This window comes from Gobio gobio (genome assembly GCF_949357685.1).
Source record: "Gobio gobio genome assembly, chromosome: 21".
Classification (NCBI taxonomy): Eukaryota; Metazoa; Chordata; class Actinopteri; order Cypriniformes; family Gobionidae; genus Gobio; species Gobio gobio.
Window position 1 is genome coordinate 21514346 of NC_137117.1, and position 19283 is coordinate 21533628.

A 19283-nucleotide genomic window follows, 5' to 3' on the forward strand; every position below is an offset into this window, starting at 1 on the left:
TATAACGTTACATGACAGAACATGTACAAGGTTGATTTGCCGGTGGATGAGTCTGTGCAGCAGGCGGTGGAGCGGCGTCGGGCCGCAGAGGCTGAGCGCAAGAGTCGAATATTCAACACCAGAACCCGCGTGATCGGCGTGGACCTGCGCGCGCTCCACAAGCAGCAGGAGGAGAAACGGGAACGACTGGAGATGGAGAAGCAGCGAGACATGGCTCATGGTAAGAGAGATACAACTTTTGGAGGTTGTTTGTCTCTCAAAGTCTCAATACTTTTGTACTGCGCCAAAAAACAGGCTACAAAACTAAAAATTTAAGTATTAAGCAATTATTTTATAACTAACTTTATTCGCCCATATTTGAGAGCTTCTCCTGCTTTCCACAATGGATCAACCAGTCAGAAACAAAAATAATAGTCTGTGATATGCAGAAATGATCTATTCTTTGTTATTCAGATCTCTTGCGCTTATCTCTGGATGAAACGGCACTGCAACAGAAAAAAGAGGAGGAGGAGATGCGAAGAGAGCTGGCGCTGGACTTGGTACAGTATCGAGCGATACATCAACGTGCTGAGGACAGTCGTGATGCAGATATCAATTATGACCGACAGGAGGCGCCAGATGCCTTTATTTCTGTGTCAGACGCAGCATTGGGACCCGCCAGTATGCAAGTGTTTTTGGTAAGACTATAACGTTAAAGGTTTAACGTTAGTTCACCCAAAAAAAGAAAATTGTATCATTAATTACTCACCCTCATGTCGTTCCAAACCCGTAGGACATTCGTTCATCCTCGGAACACAAAGTAAGATATTTTTGATGAAATCCGAGAGCTCTCTGACCTCTCCATAGACAGCTATTAAATTACCACTTTCAATGCCCAGAAAGGTAGGAAAGACATCGTTAAAATAGTGGCTCAACCTTAATGTTATCAAGCCACAAGAATATTTTTTGTGCACAAAAAACAAACGAATAACGACTTTATTCTACAATTTCTTCTAGTCTGTGTCAGACTCATACACTGTTGACTCAACCTTAGTGGCTCAACCTTAATGTTATCAAGCCACAAGAATATTTTTTGTGCACAAAAAACAAATAAATAACGACTTTATTCAACAATTTCTTCTTGCCTGTGTCAGACTCATACACTGTTGACGTAGTGCACTCTTTACATTATAGGCGTTTCTCATTAAGGTTGAGTGCACTACGTCAACAGTGTATGAGTCTGACACAGGCGAGAAGAAATTGTTGAATTTTAACGATGTGTTTCCTACCTTTCTGGGCATTGAAAGTGGTAATTAAATAGCGGTCTATGGAGAGGTCAGAGAGCTCTCGGATTTCATCAAAAATATCTTCATTTGTGTTCCGAAGAAGAACGAATGTCTTACGGGTTTGGAACGACACGAGGGTGATTAATTAATGACAGCATTTTCATTTTTGGGTGAACTAACCCTTTAAGAGTTTATAGGATTCTGTTACAGCAACAAATGACATAGACATTACATTTTCCATCAGCAATTTATGTTATAATTTATATTTGATTTTGAATGTGTAAGGAAAATTCTTATTTATTAACTTCTGCATGTATTTTCGGTTTAAATTATCATGCACCTTTTTAAATATTCCTCCATTGTAACAAAAGAAAGTTCTAATATTCAAAGTAGTCTCTCAATTAAAAACTAAATAATAATTCTATAATAGAAAAAATATGTTTTATCAGAAATACTCTCAGTCACACTGCAGGACACCACTATTCATATTCTAAGAATATGTTTATGCACATTCGGTCAGGGAGAAGGAATTAATGAGAATGAAAAGAAGAGAGCTCAGATGGAGATGAACGAGAGAAACCTGAGAGCTCAAAAGGAGGAGAGAGAGAAACAAGAAAGGGAACAGAAAAACAGAGGTAAACAGATAATATTATATATATCCCCTTTAGCCCTGTAATGTTAATATAGAAAGGATGGTAATGTAAGTATATTTAACCATGGTTAGTACTAGTAGCAGAGTTCTGAGCGTGTGTATTATATCTGTGTTTGTGTGTGCAGAGCTGCTAACCGAAAGGGAGTTGGTGGAAAAAGACCTCAGGGCAGTGCAGCTGAATGCCCTGGAGGAGGAGTGCAAAAGAGTGGCCCGCACTGCACTCAGTAATTACAATCAGGCTCAGGTATTACATTACCACTAAACTAATGAAGACAGTCATTTGTGTTTATTTTAATTAGGTTAGTAAAACATTAACCTGTTAACTGTCACCCATTTTGAGCATAGATCTATATAAATGGTTGTAATTCATCAATGCTTTGTAATACAGACCTATACACTCACCCTCAAGTTGGCACTATTGACTTCCATAGTGTGGGAAAAATAATATGGAAGTCAATAGTGTTCAGTTACAAACTGTTCAGCAGAAGAAAGAAATTCATACAGGTTTGGAACAACTTGAGGGTGAGTAAATGATTACAGAATTTTCATTTTTGGGGGAACAATCCCTTTAATTATATAGTAAGAATTAGACGCTTCGCACTCGGGTGGTTCTTCGCCTCTACGTCGTGCATTAAAATCCACTAGCCGTGGATTATCCCATACTAATAACACTATAACAAGAGCACATTAAATAAACTAACCGTTTAAGCTTACTGTAAAGCAAATATACTGAACACATTTTTTATTTTTATTTTATACAAAATGTATATTTTACAAATAATTTGGACTCCATCATTGCTATAAAATCAAAGCCATATGTCAAACCAAGTTGTGTTCCAAATTTGAAGATAACAAAAATCTTCAACAAAAAAAAAGCATTTCTGTGATGCACGGGAGGAAATTGAGTGTTTAATCTTTTACATGATACCTAATTTATGATGATTACCCAAATATGTGATTGGGAAAAAAGGCAATAAAAACACTTGCCAAACACGTGACAGTTGTCAGGCTAAATTAATATAGTTCACTCAAAAATGAAAATTCAGTCTTCATTTTCTCACCCTGATGACGTTTGAAACCATCGCTGCGTCCGCAATCGAATACCTCCCTATTATATTGTAGTCGAAAAACAGTACACCAACAGAGTAGTATGTCTGAATAGTATTTGAAAAACTGTAGGTGAAAAGTCCCAGATGACCTACTACTTCCGACGAAAGTGTGCAATCGATGGACACTTTACTATCCATGAGGCCAAGGGAGGGGATTTATGAATGGCAGTGAAGCTATGCAACTGACACTAGTAGGTCACATGACAGTAACAACATGGTGGATGTAGTACATCTGAATTTCATTCATACTACCCGCATTCATGTTAGAACGTACTTTTTTTAACACTAGCCAAGTAAATTCAAATCAGACAGTATGTGATTTCGAATGCAGCGCACGACTCTCTTTTTTGGAACAGGAGATATATTGAAGAATGTTTATGCTGCTATTTAACAAAATACTACAAAAGTATATAGTGAGTGTAAAGCTCCAAAAATGGGGAAGAGTTAAAACCACACAGAATCAGTGCCTTAAAGGGATAGTCCACCCAAAAATGAAAGTTCTGTCATTATTTCCTCACCATTATGTTGTTCCAAACCTGTATGAGTTTCTTTCTTCTGTTGAACACAAAATAAGATATTTTAAATAATGTTGGTAGACAGTAGCCATTGACTTCCATAGTATTTCTTTTCCTACTATGGAAGTCAATGGCTATTGTCAACTGTCTGGTAACCAACATTCTTCAAAATATCTTCTTTTGTGTTCAACAGAAGAAAGAAACTCATACAGGTTTGGAACAACATATGGGTGAGTCAATGATGACAGAACTTTCATTTTTGGGTGGACCATCCCTTTAAGGCACTGATTCTGCATGATTTTAACAAATTTTTCCCCCTTTTTGGAGCTTTACACTCACTATATGCTTTTGAAGTATTGTGTACAATTTATTTTTGGGTGAACTATCCCTTTAAGGTGTAATTGAGGGCAATATGTGCAAACACAGATTTGAAATGACATGTGGGTGAGTAAATCATGACAGAATTTTCATTTCGAAAACCCACAAAGGCACCATAGATCTTTGAGGTGAAAGGTCAAGGTAACATCTGACCTCCCCTTGCAGGCAGAGGAGAGGATGGCGAGGGAGCAACAAGAGAGACTGATGAGAGAGGGAGAGGAGCTGGCAGAGGTTCAGTACTCAGTGACCTCTGACCTCCTCACAGAGCGACCAGAGGCTGCAAAGAGAAAAACAGAATCCTCAGCAAAGGGTCCACGAGTCCTGACCGACCGCTGGAAGGGCATGACCCCACAGCAGATCAGTGATATCCACAGAAAGAGAGAGAAACAGTGCTTTGAGAAAGAGGTTAAGATCCTGTACTCACATGTGCCGTTTGAGCATGCATTTATAGTCATCATAAAAGTAATCCGCTTTTCTCTTTTTCCAATTTCAACAGAGACTGAGAGAGACGGAGAGGCGGAGAGATCTGGCCTGGGATTGCCATCTGACAGAGCAGGCCAGACAGCAGGAGAGAGAGGAGACAAGAGACAAGGAGCTGCAGAGAGAGAGGAGAGTTCAGCTCGATAAATACAATCAACAGCTGGCCCGAGAGCAGCAAGCGCAGTGAGTGCCACATTCATAAACAACACAGCAGGCAGGACACAGGCAGAACGCATACAACTGGAAATTAAACAATCAAGAGAAGTAAAGACAACAGAAAATGTTCCAGGTGCACAATTCAACTGTGCACGCTATTACAATGTTTTTGTATTCTTTCATCTAACAAAAAAACAACTTGCTCCTCTCTCACACCTTTCATTTTCGGCTGATGTCAGCTAGACCACAAATGATCTACAGCAGTGGTTCTCAAGCTTTTTTACTCCAAGGCCCCCCTCCTTTCCGAATCTAGCCGAGCCGAGAGCACACATACAGGGTTTGTTTGCGCATCAATAATAACAGATGTACAATTCCTGTATGTCACAGTAGTCATCTAAACAAAACTTTATTCAGTGAGCCGAGATTGCACATACACGGTTTGTTTGCGCATCAATAATACTGTATGACTCCTGTATGTCACAGTAATCATCTTTACCTTTATTATAATCGTCATCTAAACAAAACTTTATTCAGTGAGCCGAGATTGCACATACACGGTTTGTTTGCGCATCAATAATACTGTATGACTCCTGTATGTCACTGTAATCGTCTTGCAATCGTCATCCATCAAAACTTTACTATCGACACTGGTTTTCTTTATCCAATTGAGAGATGTAGGTTGTGTATCCTATGTTCATGAAGCGGTTGGGTGTTTTGAGTCGCCGTTCAGTCAGTATGTCACACAGCGCAAGAAACGGCCTGGGCTGCCCCGAAACTATCACAGAATACATACGAGAGAGGTGGTGCTTTGTTTTAATTTATTTAAAAAATGTATTAATCTTTTTCGTTTTTATTTAATGTATTAATAATAAAAATTTATGAATTATATTAATGCATTTCAATTAATTTTAAGTTTTCTCGTGGCCCTCCTGGAGGATCACTGAGGTCCCATAGTGGAGGTTGAAAACCACTGATCTACAGTAATAGTCAAATAATAATTTTAGGCTACTGTGGTTGGTAATGCAAGCTTTCCTATATATTGTAATGCCAATAATTGGGTCACTTTTCACTATCAAAAGTCCCATCCTTCATTTTTTCTTGTTGAATATTCGGTTACACTTTATTTTTACAGTACATGCACTTGCGTGTACTTACCTAAGAAAGTACTGGTTAATATAAGGTAACTACATGGGTTAAGGTTAGGTTTAGGGGTAGGTTTCAGGGTTATTACCCAGTTATTGTAATTGCTATAATAAGTACATAGTATGTATATGCAGAACAGGACTGTAAAATAAAGTGCAACCAAATATTCTGTTTGTCTTGGATATACACTACCATTCAAAAGTTTGTTGTCATTAAGATTTTATTAAGAAGTTGTAAAGTTATGTTTATTAAGTTAATACTTTATTCAGCTAAAATGCATTAAATTGATAAAAGGTGACAGTAGAGACTTTTAAATGGTTATAAAATATTTTTATTATTTCTTTTGAACTTTCTTTTGAAAATAATCCTGAAAAACTTCATCATGGTTTCCACAAAAATATTAAGCAGAACAACTGTTTTCAACATTAATAATAAGTAGCGCTGTCAAATCGATTAATCGCGATGGATTGCATCCAAAATAAGTGTGTTTACATAATTATGTGTGTGCTGTGTATAATTATTATGTATATATAAATACATACACATGTATATATTTAAGATTTTTTTATATTTGATATAATATAAATTATATAAAAATATATACAGTATATACATGCAAATATTTCTTAAAGGTCCCATTTTTCGTGTTTTTTTGAAGCTTTGATTGTGTTTACAGTGTGCAATATAACATGTGTTCATGTTTCATGTGTAAAAAAACACAGTTCCCTTTCGTTCAGTCACTCCGACGTACGTCAGTGACTGACGAATGGGGGTTTCGCTTAGAAGCCAATCATCTTCGAGTATTCAACAGCGCCCAATGGCAGTGCCAATGCCATGGGCATGCGGAATTTGCATGCGTAACTCCGCCCCACCTGGTGGGTATATAAGGAAGTACGCTGGCAACATCGCATTATGTTTCTGCTTTGGAGCCAAGAGGATCTCTTCACTCCTACAAGCCTGAATTCTGAAGTCTTCTCTTCAGTCTTCGAGACCAGCGGTTCTCCAGGGTGTTGGTGTTACGGCGCGTTCCGGCGAACTCATGCTGCCTGCCTGCTGATCTGTGCAGTGATCTGCAACAGCTGTGTGTGTGTTTCCCTGGGCGCTTCGGCACTCTGCAGAGCTTTCCTCTCACAAAAAGAGCTTGCGCGTGGCATGTCTTTTTCAAGACGGTTCGCCCGTGCACTTCCGGGTGCGATCGATCTCCGTTGCTGTCTATGGGCACATTCCCTGCTCGATGTGTTTGGGCTTCAGCACGTTCGGGCAGTGTTTGTGGATGCGTCATGTTCCCACTGCGGGAACGTGACCATCGCGATGTCGCGGTCGAGACTCTATCTCCGTGAGGAAAGAGAGTCCCCTCTGCCACACCCCAATCTACCATCTCCGAGAGAGGTGGTACTTTGGCTGGTGGCCAGGGTGACCTGAGTGCGGTGCCGTGGTATTAAGAACCCCGACGATCATTCCTCGGGCCACGCCCCCTCTCGCACATTGCTTAAACCCGCGAGTGTTGGACTGAAACAGCGGCCCGTCTCTGACGCCTCGTTCGTTTTGTTCACGCTCCAGATAGCAGTGAGATGTCGATCGCCGCATCCCAAGGTGGGCTGGAGTCCTTTGGGGATGACGATTAGGTTGTGCTCCGCCTCCGGGTGTGTCAGCGCTGCCTGATCCGACCTAAAGTTGACAGCCATGTTATCTCGGGCAGCCGCGAGTCTCGCGCTGGTGTGGAACTCCGCCCAGTCGCGAGTGCTCGTGGTTGCGCGATTGGTTTTTGGGGGCGGCACCCGACAACTGTTGGGCCCCGCCCCCAATGCCTTTCGTTCCCGAGGTGCATGAGGAGATCACGCGGTCCTGGAAGTCCCCGTGCTTCCCGCGATCGTTTGGTGGCCTCCTCCGCCTTCTCTGCCCTTGATGGGGCCGCGGCCTAAGGGTACACTGGGGCCCCCTCACCCCCACTGTTGAACTCTCTGTTGCGCACTACGGTGTCCACAGAGGGCTTGACGTGGCGTGGTGTGGCTGTCCTAAGCACCCTCCCAAAGCCTGTGGGCTCGTCTACTTCAGTGGCGTGGTCCTGCAGAGCTACGGGCAGGCCGCCGCCCCTTTGCACATGCACAAGGGTGGAGCCGACCCAGGGCTCTTCATTGAGCTGCGTGCCGCAACTGATCCCGCCCCCGGGCGGTGAAGGTGGCCACACGCTCCCTGGGTCGGGAGATGTCCACAGCTGTGGTCCGGGAGAACACCTGGCCTTACCTGGTGATGTGGAGGACGTTGAGCGGGCCCGCCTCCTCAACTCACCCATATCCCAGGCTGGCCTCTTCGGCGGCGCGGCTGAGAACTGCGCCCAACGGTTCTCGGCCGCACCCAGAGCAGACTGAGGCTGTAACACGTACTGCCCCGGCGGCCAGCTGCTGCACCAGCCGCCGGCTCAGTCGCCTCAGTCCGCTCGCCGCCGAGGGCGCCCTCCCTCCTCCTGCCCGGCCCCAGCAGCAGCCTTCACCCGGGCCGCGCCGTGGAGGTGGTTGAGGATGACGCCCAGTCCGCTCCCCAGCCTGGTTAAACGCCAGGCTGGAGGTGGACAACTCAGAGATGGGTTCCAGTTCTTCCCAGGGGATGGTAGCAGGACCTCTCCTTCCCCCGGTGGAGGGCCGGGGGGAAAAATCCTTCCGCTGCTGGCCCCCGGGCTAGCAGCGCTTGGGAAGAACTCATGTCCCTGTCTCTGAGGACCCAGAGACCGGCGATGGCAGTGTGTGCCGCCTCCGGGCCGCGCCACTCTCGTCCCTCTCTCTCGCCAGCCTCCTCTCAGAGCAGACCCCAGTGGAACGTGCGTCCTTCCCTGGTCTCCTCTGTCAGGACGCAGCAGTTAACCGTGCCCCCGCACCGGGACGCCCAACAGCCTCCCATGTCCGGGCCGGTAACGCTGCCTCGCTGCCCCACCCTGGGTACGTCTGTGGTCCGAATGACCCCGCTGGTGCAGTTCCTGGGAGTCTGGCTTCAGCTTCCGGGACTGTTCCGCTGGGTCGCGAAGACCATCAGGTGCGGCTATGCGATTCAGTTCGCGCAGGTTCCTCCCCGCTCTGGGGAGGCCGCCCGCTATGATGGGGCCTATCCCCTGTCATGCGTGCGGAGGTCGTCACCCTACTGGCGAAGGGTGCGATCGAGCCTGTCCCTCCAGCCGAAGTGAAGTCCGGCTTCTCAGCCCTTGCTTCATTGTACCCTAGGAAACCGGTGGGTTATGGCCAATCCTGGATCTGCCCGTCTTGAACCGATCCTTCTCAGGCTTCCGTTCAGGATGTCGGTAGCGAACGCCTCTTTGGACACGTTCGTCCGGTAGATTGGTTGCAGCGATCGACCTGAAGGACGCTTACTTCATGTCTCCTTCCTCGACGCGGACCGTTCCTACGGTTTGCTTCGAGGGGCGGACATTCAGTACGCAGTCCCCCCATTCGGGCAGCTCTGTCCCCTCGTGACTCTACGTAGTCTATCAAGGCAGCCCTTGCGCCACTCGGCAGCACGGGGTTCGCATCCTGAACTACTTCGATGACTGGCTCATACTGGGTCACTCTCGTAAGCAGGTCTGCGGACACAGAGTCCAAGTGCTCCGGCACTTAGCCCGTCTGGGCCTTCGGGTCGACTGGGAGAAGAGCGACTCTGCCCCGTGCAGAGGATCTCCTTTCTCAGTCTGGTTTCCAACTCGGTCGCAGGTGCGTGCTGCTTACCAGCGAGCGCGCACATAGTCTCTGCTGACTTGCCTTCGTCAATTCGAGGGCGAGAATGCGGTCCCACTGAAGCTATTTCAGAGGCTCCTGGGCATTTGGCATCTGCAGCCGCGGTGACGCCGCTCGGATTGCTACTTATGAGACCGCTCCAGCACTGGCTACGCGATCGAGTCCCGAGATGGGCATGGCGGTCTGGCACGCTCCGGGTACAAGTGACTCGGGCCTGCTTACAGACTCTCACCCCGTGGTCGAACCTCAGGTTTCTACGGACCGGTGTGTCCTTAGAACGAGTTTCCAGGCATCTTGTTGTATCAACAGATGCATCATCCACGGGCTGGGGTGCCATGTGCAATGGACAAGCAGCCGCGGGCTCCTGGACAGGACCCCAGCGCCTTCTGCATGTCAATTGCCTCGAGTTACTGGCAGTACGGTTCGCCCTGCACCGCTTCCGAGCGTTGCTGAAGGGTCAACATGTACTAGTCAGGACAGACAACACGGCCGTAGTAGCGTACATCAACCACCAGGGCGGTCTACGCTCCCGCCGTATGTCTCAACTCGCCCGCCATCTCGTTTTATGGAGTCAGAAGCATCGGAGGTCCCTTCATGCTGTCCACATCCTGGGAGTCCTGAACCGTGCAGCCTACGAGCTCTCACGGCTTCAGCCACTTCCTGGAGAATGGAGACTCCATCCCCAGACGGCCCAGCTGATATGGGAACGGTTCGGCGACGCACAGGTAGTCCTGTTGCCTCCCAGGACTCTTCCCATTGCTCCCTGTATTATTCCCTGACCTATGGTCGGCACGGGTGCACTGGCGCACAGCTGGTCGTCGAGGCTACGCTATTATGCGTTTCCCCCAGTGAGCCTTCTCGCACAGGTACTGTGCAAGATCAGGGAGGACAAGGAGCAGGTCATGTTGGTCGCCCCGTTGGCACGGCCGGACCTGGTTCTCAGAACTGCTACTCCTTGCGACAGCCCCTCCCTGGCCTATTCCTCTGAGACTCCTCACTCAGAGACGGGGCACCTTTTGGCACCCGCGTCCAGCGTTCTGGAAGCTCCATGTGTGGCTTCTGGACGGGACGCGGCTGGTTTGAGTAGCCCTCCACCTGCGGTGGTCGCTACCATCACTTCCGCTAGGGCAGAGTCTACTCGACACCTCTATGCGTTGAAGTGGGACCTCTTCGTCACATGGTGCTCTTCCCGCCAGGAAGACCCCTGGAAATGCCCGATCGGGTCTGTGCTTCATTTCTCCAGGAGGGGGTGGGACGAAGGCTGTCTCCTTCCACCCTTAAGTGTACGTGGCCGCAATATCTGCCTACCACGATCTCCTGGGAGACAAAAAGGTAAGTCAGCACGACCTGATCATCAGGTTCCTGAGGGGGGCGAGGAGACTGAATCCTCCTCGCTCTCCTCTCGTTCCCTCTTGGGACCTCTCAGTAGTCTTAAGTGCTCTGCAGAGGCCTCCCTTTGAGCCTTTGCGGTCGGCTGAGATTAAGTTCTTGTCTATGAAGACGGCTCTGCTGACCGCATTGGCCTCGCTTTAGAGGGTCGGGGACCTGCAAGCATTTTCGGTTGACGAAGCGTGCCTTGAGTTCGGGCCGGCTAACTCTCACGTGATCCTGAGACCCGGCCCGGATATGTGCCCAAGGTTCCCACCACTCCGTTCCGAGATCAGGTGGTGAACCTGCAAGCGCTGCCTTTGGAGGAGGCAGACCCAGCCTTGGCATTGTTCTGTCCAGTACGCGCTCTCCGCGCTTACGTAGACATGACGCAGTGTTTCAGGACCTCAGACCAGCTCTTTGTCTGTTATGGTGGAGAGCGGAAGGGAAGTGCTCTGTCAAAGCAGAGGTTGTCTCACTGGATAGTAGACACCATTGTTTTGGCTTACCAGCAGCAAGGTAGACCATGTCCCCTTGGTGTGAGGGCACACTCCACCCGGAGTGTGGCCTCCTCTTGGGCTCTAGCGCATGGCGCCTCGCTAACAGACATCTGCAGAGCTGCAGGCTGGGCGACACCCAACACATTCGCCAGATTCTACAATCTCCGAGTGGAGCCAGTGTCCGACTATGTACTCGCCCCCCCGAGGGGCCGGTAATGGACCAGGCTTAGGTGTCTTCGCTTGCTCGCCACTCCACTCCACGGACTGGATACGTGCGATATATTCCTCAGGTGAGCTCCCCGAGAGCCCTGAGCTCCTCCAGCACTGTCAACGCCGACATCAGTTCAGTCTGCCCTCTCGAGCCCAGACCCTCATGTCCGGCCAGGTGCCCCGTGTGCATGGTTCCCTCCGGCGACCCCCACACGAGTATTTCCACCGTAAGCCTCCTCAGTGAGCAGGTGTCTTTCCCTTGGCAAGCCCTGCCACCCCTAGGGTTAAAAATCCACCTTCGGCTGGTACCCTAGAGTTCTTCCATATGCAGCCCACAGCGGGTCATATGTGTACTCTCTAAGTCCTCCCCACGGGTAGGCATCTTTGGCATTCCCTCACTGGGATATGCTTCCCAGTGTACCTTGGTAATCCTGTGATAAGTGGGAGTCCTACGGCCTTAAGTGGCGGGATCTCACACTTACGCAGGGCACTGGACGACAGCTGAGTGGCGCGGTTATATTGGAACCCCCATTCGTCAGTCACTGACGTACGTCGGAGTGACTGAACGAAAGGGAACGTCTCGGTTACGTATGTAACCCTCGTTCCCTGAGGAGGGAACGGAGACGTACATTCCTTTGCCACGTCAGCTGTGCTGCACTGGAACGCGGAGTTCAGTCTTGGCTCCTGCAGCAGTAACATAATGCGATGTTGCCAGCGTACTTCCTTATATACCCACCAGGTGGGGCGGAGTTACGCATGCAAATTCCGCATGCCCATGGCATTGGCACTGCCATTGGGCGCTGTTGAATACTCGAAGATGATTGGCTTCTAAGCGAAACCCCCATTCGTCAGTCACTGACGTACGTCTCCGTTCCCTCCTCAGGGAACGAGGGTTACATACGTAACCGAGACGTTTTTTCACACAATTTACTTATCTGTATACCGCTGTTTTCACTGTCCTCAAAACGGCTTGAGTATTTCCCTGTTCTATGAAGTCCCTCCTTCAGAAATACGTAACGAGTTCTGATTGTGCCAGCAGTTCCCGTGTTGTGATTCGACAGCAGCTTACACACGTTGCCCGAGAAGGTCACGCCTCTTACCATAATGGGTAGATGAACGCACTCAAACTACAGCCCCTGAAGGCCAAACAAAGGTGATTTGACTCCGGGATGAAAATAACAGCGTCTGATGGCGACAAACACATCCGAACCGAACCGAACGCAACACTCCCTCTTCTCCACGAAGGAGCAACAAGACCACGCCCCCTTTTTAGCGTATTCTTGTGGGCGGAGGTTAGACAACAAACTGTGCTACTGACGTAATTAAAGCAGGAAATACCAGGATGTAGTCCAAACCGGCCGTTCGCTGTAGGCTTTGAAAGGGAACTTCTGTTAAATAAAATATCTCGCTTGGCATTGAACTTTGAGCTTTATAATTTTACAGGTATTATTCATGCTCTAACAGCAACATTACACACTAAAGTTTGAAAAATGGGATCACGAAGAACAGGACCTTTAAATATATACATTTGTGTGAATATTCAAATATACATAATTATACACAGTACACACACATATATTATGTAAACACAAACTTTTATTTAGGATGCGATTAATCGATTTGACAGCACTAATAATAAGAAATTATTATTAAGCACCAAATCAGCATATTAAATTATTTCTGAAGGATCATGTGTCATTGCAGACTAGAGTAAATTATACAAACAATAATTACATTTAAATAAATTACATAATAAATACAATTAATTTAAATATAATAATTTACATACAATATAAAATAAATTGTAATAATATTTCATTATATTGCTTATTTTTAACTGTATTTTTTATCAAATAAATCCAGTCTTGGAGAGCAAAAGACTTCTTTAAAAAAAATTAAAAAAGTTCATACTGACTTCAGACTTTTGAAGTAAAATTTCAAATTCATTTTGACACTAACACCAAAAGTGAGTTCCTAATAATAAATGCTAAATATAAATTCAAAGTCAATTCTAATTTTAATAATTGCTAATAGCGAATATAGAAATTCTTGGATGTTTAGAAACAATTTTTTTTGTTCTTGTTTTTTTCAGCCAACACTACCTGGACAGGCAGCTGTATACAAACCGTCCCACAGGAAAGTACTTCACCCAGTTCAGCACAAGCTCTCGATAAAGCTGCATTCCATTCCATCCTTCTCCTGCAATAAAGTGCTACTGGGCTTCAAAGCATTGTGTATGTTTGACATTCATAAATTGAACTTTTATAGATATCATTCCTGACATAAATTCCTCATACACTGATATAGTGATGTATTTTCACATAAACAAACGACTGTAGATGATTCCATTGATTTTATTTAAGAAGTATTTACTTGCACTGGCTGATTGGTGATGCAGATACAATTGCAAAATCCAGTTCATATCTAGTCAACTTTGCCCACCCTTCCTGACCCCATCAGTTCACAAACACCACAGGGGAATGTGACCAATACAGCCTCATTCATCTGGTCCTTCATTTATTTTCACATCATATGCAGTAACAAACAGAACATACAAGAGGAATAAGAGACTATTATGTCAAGCTTATTTATGCATTAAGCCTACAGTTTAAGATGCATTATGAGCTTGAATGCGTACATTTGACAAGTAACAGAAATGTTTGTTCGCTAGTCAAGCTTTAAATGTGCCCTCCCACCCGGTTTACTTGCAGTAGCAGAGGGCAGTATAGTGGATATCTGAGAGTCGATCAACCTCCGAGCTCAATACACAGTCAAGACACTGACAAAATACACAAGTCGTCTAGCAGCAGTTTAGTTGAATATTGAGTTGAATATAATTTGCATCACTTCCCCCTCCTGTAAGAAAATAGATCTCTAAGAGACTTTTGTCCTGAGTGTGTCTGTACAGCTTTTGTGAGGGAGGCAAACACAGATCGGGCAGTCCTACAGCTATCCCAGAGTCCTGGGAATCACTGCAAAAACCCGCCGCAAGACAGTGGTCTCAAAGATCTGAGTCAGCATGCTTCTATTGCTCCCTGGAAGTGTGTGTGTGCGTGTGTGTGCAGTGTGCAAAATAAGATGACTGCGTCCTTCCTCTCGCACCGCCTCTGCAGTGATAGATTCTAATCAGATATGCACAATACTGCCATTCTTTAGCATTCGGGAAACTATAAGTGCAATCAAGTTTTGCCGGTAGCTTCAATTCACTTTTTTTTTGTCTCTTTTATCCAATCAGCTTTTTTTTCAGAACCTGCAACATTTATTTATCAAAGGACTTTTTCTTAGTTTTTTTTTTTAAACTATGCACTACTCATCTACCACACTCAAATCACAACTAACAAGTTACTTTAAAGTTAAAAAAAGTTACAAAACAAATTTCAAAACCTAAAACATAACCAACAAGACACATAGTTTTCAACGTCATAACAAACAATCTTTTGGGCTATATTTACATTCATCTGGAAAGTACGAGTTTTTTTTTTCCCCTGTGCCCCTCTCTTGAGAAATACCAGATGTGCCATAGATTCTCTCAGTGCTATATTCTGCTATATTTGTTTATCAAACATCAAATCAAATGAACCAAAAAGCAAAAAAAGGGAACAAATGCTATTTGGTATACTGGTATGGAACAATTCCCACCCAAACAAAGCATACATTCTGTGTAATAAGACACAAGCCAATACATGATTGCATTTTACGTAACCAAACTAAACCGCGTGTGTGACGTACTCTCTCACAACCCTATCTAACTCGATACGACCTCACAACTACGCACCTTACGTGTGCATTCTTATGGCTTTACACCAACAGGACTGCAAGAGAGAATCGATCAATACAGTTTAATACAATGCAGAAAACAGACACACACAGAGGGTGAAATAAAGATGAGAGATGGTGGCGAGTATGTTGTCGTAGGCAGGCACAGGAACCGATGGAGATGACAGAGATTATAATACTGTATTTGGCTAAATTGATAGATGCTTATATGTACAGCTTGCTATAAACGATCTTATGTCGTAGAGTCATTGCATCTCATGTATTTACACTACGGAACTCTATAATTGTAACTGCGGGGATGCCGATATGTATCTTCTATTGAATCATGATAATATTACAACAAATCAACGTATGGATGACTCAAAGGTGCCATAAGCAAATTTAATGGAATTGGTTCTATCCATCTGCAGTTGATTGTAAGAAAGGGGTGGGGTTTAGGCAAACTAAAAGGCAAAAAAAAGAGAAAAACTTGCAAGATGGGTTAATTTCCCTTTCATGCCGACTTTAAGAGCCAGAAAGAAATTGGGAACCGTTCAAACATCCACTATAATATAACACAATTTTTGAGAGTTCGCAAAAAATTATTCCGTCAGAATACATTGCGAAATTTTGATGGTTAAAGATGTTTTTAGTAGCAGATGGTTTAGTTACGGAATCTAATGGGGTCACGCTAATCTAGGGTGGGGTTTTGGTCTAAGTCAGTAAAGTTTGAGGATGGATGATGTCGCTTACAGCACCTTTAAAACACGACACAAAAGTGATTCTTGCGTAAAAAAATAAATTAATAATACAAAATTAATTATAAAAATGGTTCAGGCAGGTCGTCAAAGAATAAACAAAATGGTAGAGATGCACAAAAAACAATAAGTCGATTAAACTTTGCAACCAGTATAACCAGCTCATGCTGTCTATATGCTTGCACAACGCACTTAGTCATGATTTTAAGGCCCTCAGCTTCTCTCTTCTCTCACACCCTCCTTCCACAACACTTCTTTATTGACTAACAGGTGAATGCGACTCCGTGTTTGATTTGGCGTCTGCCACAGGAGCTCGGCGTCTGCTTTTTAATTCACCGGATTATCAAAGAAGTCTCTTCTGGAGATGTTCTCGTCACGTCTGTATAACGGCAAACGTCTAGAGCCTATTTTTTATATCGCAAAATGAGAGATAATATCTGTAAACAACGAGCATGGCAGTCTATTTCTTATGTGTCAGTCGAATAATTTCCTCTGGCTGTGTTAAAAGTGTTATGTTGGTCCAATTACATCTGAAGTAAGTTCCAGCAGTGGCTCTGGTAGGTTTTCTTGGCATCTGTTGTGTGTGTAGGTCTTATAATTGTGGCTTTTCGATTATTTGGTTAATCATGAGCGGTTGCAACAGGTGGGCACATGTGTGAATCCACGTTTGGTCTTGGGCTCGCCTGGCTAGTCAAGGAAGGCGGCAGAGTTGGGCAGGCCGTGGTGGGAGATGGCTGTGGCAGGATTTAGAGGGGAACTTTCCTGAGTCTCAGGGTCAGGAACATCTCGGACTCCGCTGCTCTGACTGGCCAGCGACTCGTCCATGAGGACCTCGGTCTGCACGCTGTTGCTGTTGGCGTAGTCGTCTAGAGCATCGTCGGTACATAGTTTACTGTCGTCGCACAGAGACGGCTGACTGGCTGTCCGCTTCTCCTCGTTGTCACTGCGCAAAAGAGAGAAATACTAATAAAGCTACAAAAATACACCAAGTGCAATGTCCAAAAGGTACATCAAAAATGGCACACTGTGCATGCAAGGGAAAGTATTGAGAAAGCCACGCATGCAAAAACCAATGCCACCGCAAAGCATACCTCTCAAGAGATCTGTAAATCATTGGGAAGAGCATTTAGGAGAGAAAGAAAGAACATAAGAAACAGGGAAAGGAAGTTTCTGCAATAATCTGTCTGACAAACTCCACCACACCTGTACTCTCCAAAAGCCTCATTATTTATCGGCCGAGCTTCAGAATCTATCTGGCCCTCTTCTTTCTCTTTAACTGTAAGGAGAACAAAATGCAGGGATATTTCCGCATTTGTTAGTACTAATTAGATGGTGAAATAGATTTGAATGATGTTGCGAGTGTATTTTACCTGAGTATTTTCCACCTTTGTTTCGTTTTATGAAACACAGAATGAGCAGTACCAGCAGCAACAGTACAAGGGCGCTGATGAGTCCGATGAACCAGATTTCAGTCACAAATCCACCACGTTTTTCCATGACACCTTAAGCAAAAGGGGGAAATACTGTAATGAATTTCCTGACACTTTTGTTTGATATTAAAGAGATAGTTCACCCAAAAATAGAAATGCTGTGATCATTTACACTACTGCTTGGGGTCAGTAAGATTTTTTCTTTATTACTTTTAATGAATACTTTTATTCAGCAAGGACACATTTAATGGATCAAATATGACACTAAAGACATTTATAATGTAACAATTATTTTCTATTTCAAATAAATGCTGTTCTTTTGAACTTTATATTAGTGAAATAATCAAAATGTACATGAAGAAAACAAAATGTAGGGTTTCCATAAAAATATTAAGCAGCACTTACAACTTTTCAACATTGATGATGATATTAAGGATAGTATGTAGGATAGATGATAGTAACGATGTTGGAAATTCAGCTTTGCCATCACAGGAATAATTAACATTTTAAAATACATTCAAATAGAAAATAGTTGTTGTTACAGTTTAATAGCATTTCACAATATTACTCTTTTAATTCATTTTTGTTGAAATAAATGCAGCCTTTTTAAGATACTTTTTTTTTCAGAAACATGAAAAAATTATTACAATTATATTCAATTATAAATAACCTACTGACCCCAAATTTTTGAATGGTAGTTTATATGGCTTTAGCTTTTTTTCAATGAACAAAAAACGTGGACAACATTTTGAAGAATACTCTCAGTGACCGTGTCTGTCAAGCTCCAAATCACACTATATTCTGAGCCACATTGATTTTTACACATTTGATTTTACTTTTATGATGTTTAAAGCTTGAAAAATACTATGAAAATTACTTAATGGAAAATATTACACAAATTTTCTGTTAAATTAAAAAAATACATAAATAAATGACAGCATACAGATTTGGAACAAGATGAGGGTAAAGAGTAAATGAAGACAGTATTCATTTTTGGAAAACTATGAACTATCCCATCAAGGTTACAAGAAAACATCCTCTACACTCCATTTTCCAGCCCAAATATAAAACCGATCTTCAAATGTGGTGTTCATGAAAGCTCTTCTGTGGCCTGCGCATAAATAGCACATCAGTGCAATTTATTAACAAAAATTAGGGGAACACAATTCAGGGCTGTTTTGTGATTACTTGTTCCAGCTGTTTTGTGATTACTTGTTCCAGCTGTCTGGATATCATCCTTCCAGATAGTCTCGTCTCCTAAGGCAATCCATAGGTCATAATGGGATCCGGGCTGGAGCCCCTGCAGCGTGTAGAAAGACTGAGAGCTGTTTACTTTTTCAGAGTGCTTCCATTTGCTTTTTCCTGGACAGAACACAATACAATACAATATAAATAAAAACTCACTCATTCGTATTCTCTCTCAAGTTTCTAAAAGGTACAGGCACTAACTAAGTAACTAAGAAAGCTGGTAATAAAGCTGCTACTTCCTGATTTTCTATTAGATAAATTAGCTTGTGTTCAATCATTCTCAATCACATCCTGTCTATACGGCACGTACCATCCTTTCTCAGGTAACGAATAAGGAATCCCACGTTCCTCTGTCTTTCTTTCGACACCCAGGTCAGGTTGACTGATGTCTCTCCAATCGATAAGCTAATGTCGGAGGGGGGACCTGTTCACACACAGAAACAAAACAAGTCACCCTTAAATCTGATGATGGTTTGTTAAACAAATTCATTTGTTCCAAAATAAATCAAATATGTTCTGATTGGCTGTGATCAAGTCCAGTGTTGGGGGTAACATATTAAACGTTTTTCAAATAAGTAACGCAAGTTAATGTGTTC

The 19283-nt window shown here is 44.2% G+C and overlaps 2 protein-coding genes across 3 annotated transcripts in view; one reads left to right on the plus strand and one right to left on the minus strand.

Moving 5' to 3' along the window:
• Positions 1–21: 21 nt before the first annotated feature.
• On the plus strand, positions 22–13669 carry ribc1 (RIB43A domain with coiled-coils 1; the record flags this gene model as incomplete). The annotated part of the gene is made up of 7 exons (XM_079802210.1): positions 22–220; positions 454–677; positions 1786–1900; positions 2043–2161; positions 4085–4324; positions 4416–4582; positions 13588–13669. 7 exons carry the CDS (start codon positions 22–24, stop codon positions 13667–13669), a joined length of 1146 nt encoding a protein of 381 aa, XP_079658336.1.
• Positions 13670–13833: 164 nt separating this feature from the next.
• The window catches only part of l1cama (L1 cell adhesion molecule, paralog a), a 78690-nt gene continuing 73240 nt past the window's right edge, over positions 13834–19283 (minus strand). Inside the window, exons 23-28 of one of the 2 annotated variants that reach the window (XM_079803155.1) lie at positions 18998–19111; positions 18628–18801; positions 17380–17511; positions 17213–17285; positions 17101–17112; positions 13840–16952 (exon numbers count right to left, since the gene is read on the minus strand). In XM_079803155.1, coding sequence (XP_079659281.1) covers positions 16697–16952; positions 17101–17112; positions 17213–17285; positions 17380–17511; positions 18628–18801; positions 18998–19111 — 761 coding nt within the window. In that variant the 3' untranslated portion in view covers positions 13840–16696. Of the gene's footprint in view, positions 16973–17100; positions 17113–17212; positions 17286–17379; positions 17512–18627; positions 18802–18997; positions 19112–19283 lie in introns of both variants that reach the window. The other variant, XM_079803156.1, reaches the window with a different exon arrangement.